The 15,452-nt window shown below is 42.5% G+C and overlaps 1 protein-coding gene across 1 annotated transcript; it reads right to left on the reverse strand.

The window, feature by feature from the left end:
• Window positions 1-12,996: 12,996 nt before the first annotated feature.
• ier3 (immediate early response 3) lies at window positions 12,997-14,143 on the reverse strand. Its single transcript, XM_047381892.1, has one exon. It carries the CDS (start codon window positions 14,062-14,064, stop codon window positions 13,501-13,503), a length of 564 nt encoding a protein of 187 aa, XP_047237848.1. The 5' UTR covers window positions 14,065-14,143; the 3' UTR covers window positions 12,997-13,500.
• Window positions 14,144-15,452: the final 1,309 nt, after the last annotated feature.

A 15,452-nucleotide genomic window follows, 5' to 3' on the forward strand; every position in this document is an offset into this window, starting at 1 on the left:
TTCTTGAGAAACCCTGACTTTATCACTTTCTGCTTCCGCTCTGATACAGAAGAGGAATCTCCGCTGGAAACCCGCCTTCCTTTTCCCTCCTCTGCCCCCCAGCTCTGGTCTTCCCTCTCAGGTTTCATCTCCAGTCCCTCCGGTCTTCCAGTCGCCTGGTTTGAGCCGGATAGCTTCCCAGTTCTTCCTGCCAGGAGTGACTCACTGTGTTGATACAGAGGGAAGGAGAGGGTGGAGTCAGGATGGTGCAAGAAATAACAATTCTTCCCTTTCTTCTCCCCTTATGCTCTTCAGGGACTTTTACTAATTAGCTGTTTGTTAAAATTTTTATTAGACTCTTATTGTCTTATTTGTTGTTATTTGTTTTGATGTGAAGGGATGAGAAACAGCTGAATAGAACATGAACCTTTTGATTATTGTCAGGATTCATTAACCAGTTATGATTGGTACAACTACATCAGTAAAAGCAGTCTGATGGAAAAGCAGGATTTTTTTGGGATCTGGAGATTACAGGTGTATGTTATCACAATGCCAGGAAGGAAAGACATCAGCAATAACCTTAGCGAAGCAACTGTTGCCACCTTCCATCTGGGAAGGATTGATGGACACTTCTACACTATCGGAAGTCCATCATTCTACAGATAGAAAGACTATTCTGAATGGGAAAATATTTAAGTGAGCTGCCAATATCCTCAGGAACGCATGTCCGATTTCTCCAATAATCAGGGAAGGGGCAAAAAGTCCTCATGAGCTCCATCTCAGCTCCACAGACCTCAGGTGACAAATTAAATGCTAAATTCAATATCAAAACAAATAGAAAAAGACTAAATAGACGTTTGTTTGGAAGACTTGAACCTGCTCTCTTAAAAAGAAACATGGTTGCATGACTTCAACTCAGTTCTTCTCTACATTTGAGTCCTTCATAAAACTAAAACATGACAGACTTATAAAGCTGCATCCTTATGAATCACAAGACTTTTAGATCAGTTATCATTGAACAGATGAGATGAAAGTAGAGACGTTTGGTCATAACGCACAGCTCCACGTTTGAAGAAAACCTCATTTACCATATCAGCACAAACAGCTAAGAACAACTGTAAAGCATGGTGGTGGAGGGCTGATGATGTGGGCTTGTTTTGCAGCCTCGGGATCTGGAATTCTTGCAGTCACCGAGTGGTCCATGAACTGCAATGTCTCCAACAGTATTCTAGAGTCAAATGTGAGTCTGTCAGTCCAACAGCTGTAGCCAGGTACAAAATGGGTCATCAACAGAACCATGAACCCAAACACTGCAGCAGATCTACAACCGAAAGGCTGAAAAAGAGAAGACTCAGCAACCCACGGCTCATCAGCCTCCATTTTATGGCTCCCTTGGATTTGACAAAAGAAAAAAAAAATTATAATTAGAGAAAGATTATTTATTTAATTTTTATTTACAAATATATATATATAATAATTATTATTTTGATGCATAGTGATGCATTAATCAATTTATCAATCAAAATATATGTCTCTTATGTCTGTAGCCCTCGCCTTTACCTGCAGGTGACGTCTTGAGGTCGCGACCCCTGCGGTACGTTTACCATGAATACATCTCAAAAAAGAAAAACTGTTACATTCTGCATGGACAGATTCCTTTGCCTTCACTGCCAATGACGCTAACTTACTTATGTTCTTGTTATGTGGCGAGAAATTAGCAAACAATAAAAAATGTTATGTTGAAAGACATTTTCAAAACAAGCACTCAGCATTTTATGGAAAGTACCCAACTGAAGATGAGTGAAAGAGAGCGATTATGGAACTACTACAGAAAGTTGAGCAGAGCAAACATGCTTTCAAGAAGTGGATCGATTCTCCAAACTCAACCACAGCTGCTAGTTTACTGGCAGCCTATGAGGTCGCAAGGAGGGGGAAGCCGTTCACAGACGGAAAAGACATGAGGAATCGTGTTTGGAATCGGCCCGACATTCCAGGGAAGATCAGCATGGAGCTTCAGAAACAGACGTCACTTTAAACAGGTATGAACACTAGCGTTTAATTGGCTGTTAACTTAAAATAAAAGAAAGTTTAGATGCGGAGTTGATGCAGTTTTTATCGTATGTTCAGGTGCTTTGCTTGAATGCCGGCCGAGAAAGAAACCTGAAGAGGATCAGAGCGCACTGAAATGGATGTTCCTAATTTGAAGTTTACTTTATTAAAACAGCTAAGCTGAAACTACGTTTATTTATATGAAAGTGGGCTACATTTTATTTTAACGTTTCACGAATATGAGAAGGACTTAAAGAGGCCTGCATAGTTCAGTGTTTAATTTATTTTAAAGTAGGTCTAGACACACCTGTGTTAAATTATACTGCTGTAACAGGTCAAATAATAAAAATGCTGTGTTATCTTTTGTAGATCTATACTATTTTTCTTTAGTGGACGAGGAAGCAAAATGGCTCTTTTGGAAATAAAGGTTGTCGACCCGTGTCCTAGTTAAAGTCCAGACCTCAACCTCTGTGGTGGATCATGAGCTGAGCAGAAACAAATGCTGCTGAATCATTCCTCATTTATTCTACATAAAACAGTGTAACATATAACACTGTTGGTTTTATTTGCTATATATCACTGTCTGTAAGCAGCTTTGGTGTGCTTGAGGACAACGAAAATGCTGAGTTATCATGTTTCCTTCTCATGATCTGACTTGATCTCAGGTTTCTACCTGAGCAGGTCCAAACCTGCGATCAAGTTGTGCAACAAGAATTCAGGTTCCTGTTGCTACCGAGAAAAGCAAGATTTTCATTCTTTAAGGAAAGGTAATTGCCCAGGTAAAAGCTCCTTGCTCCGGGTCCTGGTGTGCGTGTTGATGTTTATCAGTGAGAAAAACCACGAGGTGTGTTTGGAGCAGCTGCTTGTTGTGTTTACAGCACTCACATGCAATGTGTGTGTGTGTGGGAGGATGATGGCCACAACGTCCGCCGCTGTATGAGATCACTGCATCAAACACAAAAATTCCCAGTTTTCCCTCAGCCTTGATGTCTGGAGATCCCGTGTCTTACAGGTTTCCAACACGTGAGTCTGCTGAGATTCATGGAGAAGTGGGACGGTGTTGATCCGAGGGTGTAATCAGGCTGTGGCGATCCACAGTTGATACAACAGAACAAAGAACAGATCATTCAGCTGTTCTGGCCCAACACCAAACATCCCAAAAAGGTCACGTTCAAACCCTCCACATGTCACACCACAGGTTGTGCAACCAACCCACCGTTACTCAGACTTTACATCACAGTGAATCAGTTTGCAGAGCAGCAGTGAGGTGAACATCATCTGGACCTACATTCTTTACATGATTGAGTATTAATGTCATCTGATGATCCATTGGTAACCTGCTGTAGATGTTCAGATTACAGTGATGGAAAGTTTATTGTTGGAGTTCAATGTAGCAACACGGAGGGAAATAAATGAATGATGAATATTGGCCCAGCAAGCAGAACCTCCAGTAAATCTGGTTAATCTAGAGTGATTTTATAGAAATGAATTAAAATTGTTTCAGAATTATTTCAGTGTTTAACTGCCTTTCAAAACTGTTTCATATCCTCTCATCTCTGGTTGTTTTTCTCTGTTCATCTGACAGCATCCAGCCCGACATTAGCGCGGTTCTAGTTTTACAGCTGATGTGTCACGCTGAGGTGTAAAGACTCAAATCCAGAGCAAACTTAAAATGAGGATGAGAACTTTCAATGGACAGCATGACAATAAAATACAAAAGCAAGCAGACTAGCAGAAATAACTGGAACCATGGAGAAATTAGGCATGGAGCAGCGAAACGGACCAGACGGCTGCAAAAGAAACCAGCGAGGAACAAAGAGAACCAGTAAGTTAATACACTGAGGCAGGGGTAGAGAAATGACTGGCACAGAGCTATTCAGTGGGAATGAATAGCAGCTGAAGCAGAGAGAAGGCAGAGCATTCAGGGGAAATGTGGAGCAGCTGAGACAGAAGAAAAGAGCAGAAAAATGTAGAAAAGATAAAGAAACATGAATGGAGCTAAACAAGAGACCTCAGAGAAGATGTCAAACAGACATTTAACAGGACACAATCTCAATGTAAAAGGATCACAAGAAGAATTTCTCACAATGTCCACGTGGACATTGTGAGAAATAAAAATGTTTCTTTTTTAGCAAAATGACAGAAAAGTTAACTTTAATCCAACGTCTCTGTCATTAAGTTAAAAATAAAATAAAGGAACAGACACCTGGTGCAAACTTCCTTTTGACTTTTCTTCCTGTTTTAATAACACACACAAGCTGCTTCACAGTTTCTTCTTCTATTGTTTTCTGCCAGAAAAAGACAGAAAAGCACACCCATTTCTTTTCAGGCATGTATTGTTGTCCTGAAGGTTTCCTCGTAGTTTCTGTGATCTTTTTTTTTGTTGGATTCCCGGCTCCATTCTCTAACTTGCACCTGAAAGCAAAAGCTTTTGAAGAGGAACCGCATGAAGCGCCCCTGAAGCTCCTCTGAGTGACGTTGAAAAGGAATCCAGTTTGATCCAGTACAGGGAACACATCCGTGTTAAAACATGCTTTCCCCTCGCTGCCAACATTTGTCTGAGTAAAACAAAACTGAATGTTGAATGATGCACTAAAAGTAAAGCATCAAATTAAAAAGGAGAAAAACCTTGAAAATGGAGCCAAAGCAGAAGCTGACAGCAGACTGTCGATGGCCTGTTTCCTTATCAGTGAGGTTTGAAGCTCAGGTTGGTGCAAATTAAAATGTTCCCTGCTGTTGAACACAGACAAACACACTGATGGTCCCGACTTTCACAAATAAAGAGAAATAACCTGAAAGACAAGCGATAAAATGCAGTTTTTCTTCTAACATCTGAGGTGAGAGTTTGAACCAAACTGAGCTTCAAAACATCTGAATCTTTCAGCTCCACCAAGGAGCTGTGGGAGATAAAATCCTGATCTGAAGAAATACAAGAACAGATGTGAAACACAATATATCAGTCTGGAAAGCATTCCAGAGCCATTTATTGTCCTGAAGAACCCTAGAACCTCACAGAGAACCATAACCCACCCATGGAAAACATGGAGCACTGGAGAACCTACCCAGAACAGGTCAGCCATTTAAATGACACCAAGAGAAAGATGACTCATCCAGGATGTCAAAGAAAAAAACAGCAAAACATCTAAAGCTCTGCAGGCCTCACTATCTCAACTCAGGTCAGAGGTCATGGTGGCCTCCATGGGACAGTTCCAATACCAGAACCACTGCTGAACCAAAAGAACACAAAGGCCCGTCTCAAGTTGACCAAAAACATGTTGATAATCCAACAAAACAGAAGTGGGACATTTTGGAAGATTTGCGTCTCTAATTTTAAACTAAAACAGCATCTGAGAGAAAGAACGGCGGCTTTACTGCTTCAGGACCCAGATGGGTTCTGGTATGGATGGAACCGTAAATTCTGTTCACCAGCAGAACGTCCTGAAGGAGAATGTCCGACCTGGCCTTAAATTTACAGAGCAGGACAATGATCCAAAGCCACCAGCAGGTCCATCTCGGAATGGTGTTTAGGTGGGATTGAATGATTTGTTTGGTTTTAGAGAATTCTCTGGACTTAACCGGTTGGTTCTGGTACTGATTTCGTAAAACTACAAGATGAGTTGAAAACCACAATGATGTTCATAGTTTCTGTAGTCCGTGTGCTTCTGGATCCGGTCTGGTTTTTGTATCTGTTTGTAATAAATGTGGCAGCAGGTACTTTTCCATTACTGCTGTGACTGGATGAAACCAGCATGCAGCTCTGACATGTTCATGCATGCCTGATGTTGTCGGTAACGCTTCAACACGTAGCCGGGGAGGGACGATTCTGGAAGGAGGAGAGGTTTCTTTTCTTTAAACTGTAATTATCAGGCCTCTAACATGAAACAGATGAAGGCCTTTTTCTCCTGCACAACCTACACTGCCAGCCTGGACCTCCTCCATCAGCAGAAGGAATTTCTGTAGATTGCTTGACCTCGGGGGAGTTCCTGGTTCTGGATAGAGTCGATGGATTCCAGGAAGTTCCAGGAAAAAACTGTCTGACACTCGCAGACGTTACATCAGCAGATGTTTGGATAAAGGCCCCTAAAGGGCCAGGGCATAAATTCAGACAACTAGAATAAAGAGTTAGAAACATGCACACTCTGCAAAAGAAGACTTTCTGAGTTGGAAGCCCGAACATCTGTTTCTGGATGTATATTCAGTCAGGGAGGTGAGTTAAAATGATTATGATAAAATAAGAAACAAGCAGAATTCCATGTAGAAATGTCAACATTAACATGCAAACGTTTGCCTACTAATGTTTGCTTCAAAATCTTGGTGCAAATTTTTTTTTTCTGCACCAACAACCAGATGAGAGATGATTAAATGATGATTTCATTCAGGCAGCTGAAAAACCTCCTGATCCGTTTTAGACTGAAAACAGCGAGGCTACAGAATAACCCGTTAACCCGTTCTGTCCCTTCGTTCTGTTTGACCTTTGGTCCCTGCCGTCCTGAGTCGTGTCCAGTTTCAGTGTAAACAGCAGGAAGTGCCTGTGTTTTAAATAAACTGCTGCTGATCAGACGAGCGATCAGCACCAGGGTGGACTGATCAACAGACCCAAACAGGAACATAAACAAGAATCAAACAGACACCCCCAACATTCGTCTTTGTCTTTCACTTCTTGACTTTTTTGCAGCATGTCTGTGTGGAGCTGCAGTAATGATCCCCTTCCAATGAAACGTTTCAGTCCAAATATTTTTCTGCAGGACATCAGAATCTCCACCACGTCTGCCACCTCCAGTCGCCCGTTCCAACCAGTTTGAACTCCTGTGCGAGATTCTGACCCGATGTGTTAATCTGAGTTTCCACAAACGTGTTCGGTCTTTCCAGTGAAATCCACAAAGTGCTGAGGCTCCTCCAGAAGCACACTGTAACCCAGCTCAGACTTGTACTGTTTCCCTTTAATGCATCAACTTCCGGGTCAAATAAGTAACTAATTATTGTGGAGCTAACGAGTTTTTGTTTTCTTGAGACCTTGTTCTTCTTTTCTTTATTCTGTATTTTCTGTCTGCTTTTGTCAGGTTGTCTTGTTTTTTTTGCTTATAGTCAGTGTGTTACATTGTTCTGCTCTTCTTGGTGAGGATCGGTGAAGAGCAAATGGTGGATCTGGCTTCATCTGCAGGAACAAAAGAGCTGAGCTGAAAGGTGGAACCCTAGATCATCTGGTCAGTCTGTGTTCCAGTTGTCACCTGTGGTCGGAAGATTCAATTCAATTAATCTCAAGGTTCTTTACAATACAAAATGTCCAAAAGTTGAGACCTGGATTAAACCTGATGTCATTTGGAGGTCTTCTGGCTACATCTCACTCTGAGAAGATGCTGGGATAGACCCAGAACATACTGGACATACATGTATCTCCTCTGACTTGGAAACATCTTAGGATCCATGAGGAGCTGGAACGAAGGTCTGTGCAGAGGGATGTTTGAGTTTTCCTGGACCTCCTACCTCCAGCCTCTGACCTTGGATGAGTGGAAGAACGATGGAGGAATAGTTTACTCCTCAGTTTGTTTCTTTTGATCTTTGTCTTGTTCCATCCAACCCAGCCTTATTCTTTCCTGGACATGCTGTTAGATGTTTCTCCTGCTTCATTCTGACCTCATGTGTTGGAGGAACCAGCATCCTGTGGAGATTTGTTGCTGTGCTTCTGTTTAGGACCTGAGGTCTGATTACTTCATTGGAGCCACGTTTAGCTTTGCTTCAAGTGATGAAGATCCCTTCTCTGAGCCTCTCTGACCTGATTTATAGATCATCTGGGCAGATGTAGCTGCTGCTTTCTTCCAGATTTTATTCACTTTAATTACAGAATGTATGTAAACTGCATTGCAATTAGGAATAAAACTGAATAAAAATCCAAACTGATTCTTCATTATTTCAATTCAATTCAGTTTATTTATATAGCGCCAATTCACAACATGTTGTCTCAATGTTCTTCACAACAGTCAGGTTCATACATTCCTATTAATCGTAATCATTGAACAGTGCAGTCAGATTCAGTTATTTATTCAAATTGGATAAAAAGTTTTTCTATCTAAGGAAACCCAGCAGATTGCATCCAGTCAGTGACTTGCAGCATTCACTCCTCCTGGATGAGCATGTAGAGACAGTGGACAGTCACTGGTGTTGACTTTGCAGCAATCCCTCATACTGAGCATGCATGTAGCGACAGTGGAGAGGAAAAACTCCCTTTTAACAGGAAGAAACCTCCAGCAGAACCAGAACCAGGCTCAGTGTGAGCGGCCATCTGCCACGACCGACTGGAGGTTTGAGAGAACAGGGCAGAGACACAAAGAGAACAAAGAAGCACTGATCCAGGAGTACTTTCTATGGGAAGGAAATGTAAATGTTAATGGATGTAGCTCCTTTAGTCGTTTCATCTAGAAAGAAAGAACAGATAAACTCTGAGCCAGTTTTCAAGGTTAGAATCTGAAAGGTCTGATGGTCATTGTTATACTAAAAACCACAAGGATTGGGATACTTCTCTCTGTCAGACTGATTATAACAATTGGAAAAGAGAAGGGGTCATACAGGTAGCAGAAATGGAGGGTGTGTTTGCACCTCAACCATAACTGAGCCGGTTTAGGTTAAACCTGACTCCCCCTTACTCCAACCAACAGAGAGGGAGGAAGGTTCCCTCCCTGATAAACTAAGCTGCTCTAACTATAAGCTTTATCAAAATGGAAAGTTTTAAGCCTAGCCTTAAAAGTAGACAGGGTGTCTGCCTCACGGACTAAAACTGGGAGCTGGTTCCACAGGAGAGGAGCCTGATAACTAAAGGATCTGCCTCCCATTCTACTTCTAGAGACTCTAGGAACCACCAGTAAACCTGCAGTCTGAGAACAAAGTGCTCTGTTAGGAACATATGGACCAATCAAATCTCTGATGTATGATGGAGCTAGATCATTAAGGGCTTTATATGTGAGAAGGAGATTTTTAAATTCTGTTCTGTAATTTAACAGGGTGCCATTTTCCATATTTTCATTTTCTTCCTTGGATTCTCTGCCTGTGAAACACTTAGAACATTTAAATTCAGTTATTTATCTAGTATTCTTTTATTTGTTTCATTTAGGGATGACATAATATTTAATTAATGATGAACGTATTGTTTTCTGGTCCTAATAGTTTCATCCTGAATGTCACGGGACACGTTGCACTCGGACTCTTCTCTCCTTCACACCTGGCCTCCTCAGCTGGCTCTCCCACATTCTAACAGAGGCTTTTCTTACCTGCTCTGGGCTTCCTTGTTCCTTGTCATTCATACCTGCAATATTTTATGGTTTAACTCTTTCCCTGCCACTCCACTGTTGATAAAGCAATAGAGTGTTTAGTTTGTATGAGATGTATGAAACCTGATGGCTTAGAGTGAAAAAATGGGTCCGATTCTAACTGCTTCTCAACCAGTTCAGGGTCTCCTTCCTTTTTCTGTTTTGCAGAACAGGGCTGTTTAGTTAATCAGGAAGAATAAAATATAAAACCCCTCTAGTTTTCCCCTGTAACAGTTCAAGGTCTAAAACGTCTCACAATGTTGTGTAAACAATAACTTTCATTTCCTATTCAGAGCTGCACACGGTCAAATCCAGGCTCTGTGATTGGTTCAAACCCGGAGCTCTGTGAAAGAGGAAAAGGAGAGAAACAGGAAGCTTCCCTCACGTCTGTCATTAGTATATATGCAATTTTCCATTCAGTGACCCAGAAACTGAGCTGAATTAAAACAGTTGGAGGATAGTTGGAGTTCCTCAACCGAACCTAGAAAAGCAGCTGGAGAAGCTCTGTGAATTATTACAATAACTAAGGAAAATGATTAAATACATTTTCCTAGAAGAATTGATGCTGTTTTGAAGGCAAAGGGCGGTCACACCAAATATTGATTTGATTTAGATTTGTCTTTTGTTCATTCACTGCATTTTGTTGATTGATAAAAATAAATGATTAACATTTCCATTTTTGAAAACATTGTTTGTTTACAGCATTTTTTCACACCTGCCTAAAACTTTTGCACAGTAATGTATAATAATTAAGGAAAATGTATTTCATGTCCCCTAATTTGACTACTTGATTTCTTAGGTTTCCACACTAGGCTTCAGTCCTAACAGCCCTAAACTGATCAGATTTTAGCCGTTTATACTTAAATCCTTCATTTTTTCAGCGTCGGTGACGTCTAACGCAGGCATGACGCATCAAGCCGCTGTGATGACAGCTGGAGACTGAAACACAACAGATGACGCAGCTTAACAAACGTCAGATCCTTACAAATGAAATCACGGCTGCAGAACAGCTGCGTCTAATTATGTTAAACAGCCATTATATAAACTCACTCCCTGTTTGTGCCTTTGTCTTCTTCTGCCCTGTAATAACAGGAGAGAAAGACAAAGAAAATGAGAAATAAGAAAAGAAGTTCAGACAAACCTAAACTCATCTCTAAAAAACTCCCAACTGGTTTCTGGAAACAAACAGAAAGTATCCTGTGAATTAGGAATGCTTTAGCAAGAAGTAACAGTTAAAGCCCATCAATCTGGGAAGAGTTACAAAGTCATCTCCAAGCTACCTGAAGTCCATCATTCTGCAGAGAGAGAGATTATTCCCAAGTAGAAAACATCTCAGACAGCCCCCAACATTCCCAGGAGTGGATGTCCCAGCAGATTAGAAGCTTAGAGAAATGACCAGTTCAATGAAAGGTTAAAGGTCATGACAGGAAAATTAGAAAAACACTGAACCCATATGGCTGTTTGGAAGAGTTGAAGGAGAAAGCCTCTTCTCTTAGAATATGAATATGGCAAGTTCTGTGGACAGATGAGACTAAAGTAGAGATGCTTGGTCAAAACACAGCACCATGGTTGGAGAAAACCAGACAGCAGATCAGTGAAAACATCTCATACCAGCTGAAAAGCACAGTGGTGGAGGGCTGATGATGTGGGCTTGTTGTGCAGTCACAGGACCTGGGAACCTTGGAATCACTGAGAGGACCATGAACTACTCAGTTTATCCAAGTAATCTAGAGTCAACTGTGAGTCCATCTGTCCACACATGGAGATTGGTCCAAACTGGGTCATCAACAGAACCATGAACCCAAACATAGCAACAGCTCAACAACACACTGCACTGATTCTTTTCTTTTGTCGTCAATGGCCCAGTCAAAGTATGGACTTAGTATAAGCTGTTGAATCCCAGAGGAGACACACACATTACTGTGGGGTCTGCTGTGTGTTTCTACACTCAAACATCAGATCAGCTCCTTACTCAGCCCTCCACCCTTCATACCTGTCGTATTACCTGTAAAGGTGTACGTGATCTGAACCCGATCATGTCCTCATGGCAACCTCCAAATCAACATCAACATCAGCAGGGTTCCCCAGCAGCAGCAGCAGCATTGATTAATGATTAATAATCTGCTGCATGTGCAACAGAAATGAGTTGCTGTATATTATTCACTGGAATAATATTTTAGTGTGCAGACACGACTCATCGCTCAGCGGGTAACGGTGATGTAACCTGAAGCTGCTGCAGCTTCTTACTGCTGGGCTTCTGACTCAACACCATCAGATTCCTGAGTTTAGAGCTGTATTAACCATGGGAAAAATGAAAGTGGCTGCAGAGAGGAAAGTTCCTCCAAAACGTCTGCAGGCAGAAAGAGTCTCACAGGAGTGATGCTGTGAATCTGTTTGAGAGCAGAAATGTCATGCAAAATAGCAGCTTTAACAGCTTCCAGGCTCCGGGGTTTCTCACTCTACAACACAGATGAGCTAAATTCAGCACTGTTTGCAGGTCAGGGAAGGTTTTCCGAAGAGGAAACGGAGAAATCAGCCAAACAGAGCTGTCTTTGTTTTAGAAATATTAATTATGCTCCTCCAGCTTTTATGAAGGAATCCCTTTGTGTTATTCATGAGTGTATTTACATAGAAATCAGTTATCAGCCTTTACAATATAGATGGGTTAATATTAATGGCTTATAATGGGGTGACGGTAGCTCAGGTGGTCGGGGTTCATCTTGTAACCTGTGGGCTGCCGGTTTTTAGTGCTCTTGGGCAAGACACTTCTCCCTCCTTGCCTGCTGATGGTGGTCAGAGGGCCCAGTGGTGCTGATCGTATGGCAGCGTCTCTTCTGTCAGTCTGGCCCAGGGCAGCTCTGGCTAGTGTAGCTTACAACAGCCAGTGTGTGAATGGTTGTAGTGTAAACTGCTTTGGAGTCATATTTTAATACTAAACATAGAAAACTTTGTTTCAGGATTTGCATTTTACAATCTTAGCTATTTTCTAAGTTTTCTAGGTTTATTGTTAATTTTGTGTAATTTTTACCTCTTGGTATTTAATAGTCTTTTTTATTGTTATACCACATTAATATTATTGTGCACTATTCCATTAAATATAACCTAATTAAGTATTAACGTGATCCCGGATACAAGCGGCTAAAATGAGTTTTCTCCGTAGGGTGGCCGGGCGCTCCCTTAGAGATAGGGTGAGGAGCTCGGCCCTCCGGGAGGGGCTTGGAGTAGAGCCGCTGCTCCTCCACATCGAGAGGAACCAGTTGAGGTGGCTCGGGCATCTATACCGGATGCTTCCTGGACGCCTTCCTCAGGAGGTGTTCCAGGAACGTCCCACCGGGAGGAGGCCCGGGGGATGGCCCAGGACACGCTGGAGGGACTATGTCTCTCGGCTGGCCTGGGAACGCCTTGGGCTCCCCCTGGAGGAACTGGAGGAGGTGTCTGGGGAGAGGGACGTCTGGGTGTCTCTGCTGAGTCTGCTGCCCCTGCGACCCGGTCCCGGATGAAGCAGAAGATGACGAGTACGAGTACGAAGTATTAACGTGAAGTTTATGGAAGATGCACACCTATTGACGGTGCACATTTCATGAGATTCAAACTATGAAGATGCTAAATATTTTAGGATGGCCTGAAAATACCCGAAATCTTTAGTAAAGAGGCAGGAAACATGACGTTCATTTCAAGATTTTTTATTACAAAATAATAAATAGCAAATAAAATAAATAACTAAACAAGACATCTATAAAAAAATATGAATAGCAATAACATAGTGTCAGGTTCAGGCATGTCAGCCTACACAAGAGACAGATTTTCATGTAGAATCATTGGATCTTGTGGAACAGCGTTGGCCCGCAGGCTCACAGTGCAGAATCAGAGTCTTTGTGCAGGATTCACTGATTCAGTTCAAGTTTTCTGGAGTTCAAGTTTCTGTTTTCTTCTTAGTGTTCACAGTTCTGTCATTCTCCCAGATTCTCTCTCCAGACAGTTCATCCTCCCGTGCAGTGAGGGAGTCTGCTGGCTGGGTGAAGCCGGAGCATGGAGCCTCCTCCCCGGCTGCACCGCAAAGGGTGCACCGCTTCTGTCCGGGGATTCTCAGGATCAACTCCAGTTTGGCTAAGTTTATCGATCCTATGAGCCCAGATTCGGGCTGTTTACAGTGGTACCAGTCCGGGCAGACTTAGCTGTCGTTGCCCAGTGTATGGTAGACCAGCAGGGCCACCATGCTCTTCCCTGCGCTCTGCTCGAAGCCGGTGGATTCGCTCTGCTGGGCCGGCGTGAGGCAGGCGGTGCTGGGGACGTTCTGCTCTCTGGATGCGTCGGTCTTCTCACAGAGTATCGGTGCAGCGCTTTGCTCCGACATATGCCGGGCCTGCTCCTCGGCGGACTGGAAGCTGAAGCCCTGGTACTCGCTGATGGAGCCGTTTGCGCCCAGCGGCGCGTCTGCGCACGGCTCCTCGGTGTAGATCTGCCACAGAACCACCAGGCACAGGATGACAAGCCAGCGCTTGGCCTGGCTCCTCTCCGGTGGCGGAAGGTGCATGCGGACCTTGGCCGGGTACATGACCCGTGTGCAGCGCTTCTTGGGCCGGATGGGCACGTAGGAGCGCACGGCGGTGGCTTGAGCTGGAGTCCGCTCGAAGGTGAAGACCTCAGGCTGGGTGCTGCGGGTCGTCATCCCGGAGGTAAAGGCGAACCTCTCCTCCTGGACAGTCAGAGTCATGCTGTCTGATCGTGTGTACATTTTATCTGGTTTCTGTCGCTTTGTTTTGGAGTTTTCTTTCTGCTTCTCTGTGTCAGTTGGATCTGCCTAGAAGCGCTCAGAGTCGGGCTTTTAAAGGCTGCCTTCAGCTCAGGATGATGTGCTTTTAGGCGACGCCCAGAGAGGACGCCCTCCGTGATGTCAGCCTATTGCTCAAGTGAGAAAAAACCTACAAATTAGCATATTTACCAGCCTTGAAGCAGCAGCAGCAGCAGCGGCTACAGACCCGGCCGGAGCAGGAGTTGAGTCATCGGGGCTGGATCAAATTATCTCACTGTAATGTGAATCCAAAGAAGGAATGCTAGTTAGACCTGAAACTATTTTAAAATATAATGTTTAAAGAATTCTCCTGTTAAACCATTTAATTTGCTCCAATTATTGTAACATACCTGTATTTAGAAGTTGATCCTAGTATGATCATACATTTATAATTTGTATAATCTTCAAATGATAATCACAAGATTTCATCAAGTGTCCCTTTAGAATCTAAAGTTTAGATAATCAGCTTACTGTAAACACTGGACGGTTGGTCACATGTTAAAAACTGGAAACCTCCTTCAAATCAACGTCAAAGTGTCTAAAGGTCAGGTTTAGATTCAACACCTGAGGTCTGAGAGTTAAACGTTGTAAACTGTCTGGGTCTGTTTGTGGCAGAACAAACATCATTTCTGTACAGAAAAATCAGAGACTGAATGACCTAAAATGTTCAAAAACCAAAGCAAAGTGACATATTTTCAGTTAAAGGTATAAACTGAGCCTGGCTGATGTTTTTCTCTCATTGCATGTAGATAAAATATCTTCACAGGATGAAATATAACACAGAGGAGGAAAAAAAAAAACTATTGGTCAGAAATTTGTATTTTGAGATTCAATATGAGGAGATTTTAATATATTTGATCAGACCCTGAGCTCCAAAATGTCAACTTTATTCATACAAATGTTTTTATTTTGTCAGTTAAACATTCTAAACAGGACGTTTAATATCAGATGAGATGAATGAAATTATTTGCCCTGAAAATATTGTAAACATTTTCTATAAATACCTTTTTTTGACTCATCACGAATGTTGATGGTGGAAGTTATGGAAATTTTCCATGTTGTGCTTTTAGTGACCAGCAGTCATTATGAAACCTCAGGAAGTTACGAGCTCACACAGGAGGAACCTTTTTTCTGTGTGCATGTGTGTGTGTGTGTGTGTGTGTGTGTGTGTGTGTGTGTGTGTGTGTGTGTGTGTGTGTGTGTGTGTGTTGGACAACAGATAAGGGTGCTGAGTGGTGAAATTCTTTACAAAAACCTGTAAGCCTCCAGCCCTGACTCTTTGCAAAGTTTGGAAAACCCATAAAGCGGAACTTTTTATTTCTGCAGGTCAA

Source organism: Girardinichthys multiradiatus, chromosome 12 (assembly GCF_021462225.1).
Source record: "Girardinichthys multiradiatus isolate DD_20200921_A chromosome 12, DD_fGirMul_XY1, whole genome shotgun sequence".
Taxonomy (NCBI): domain Eukaryota; kingdom Metazoa; phylum Chordata; class Actinopteri; order Cyprinodontiformes; family Goodeidae; genus Girardinichthys; species Girardinichthys multiradiatus.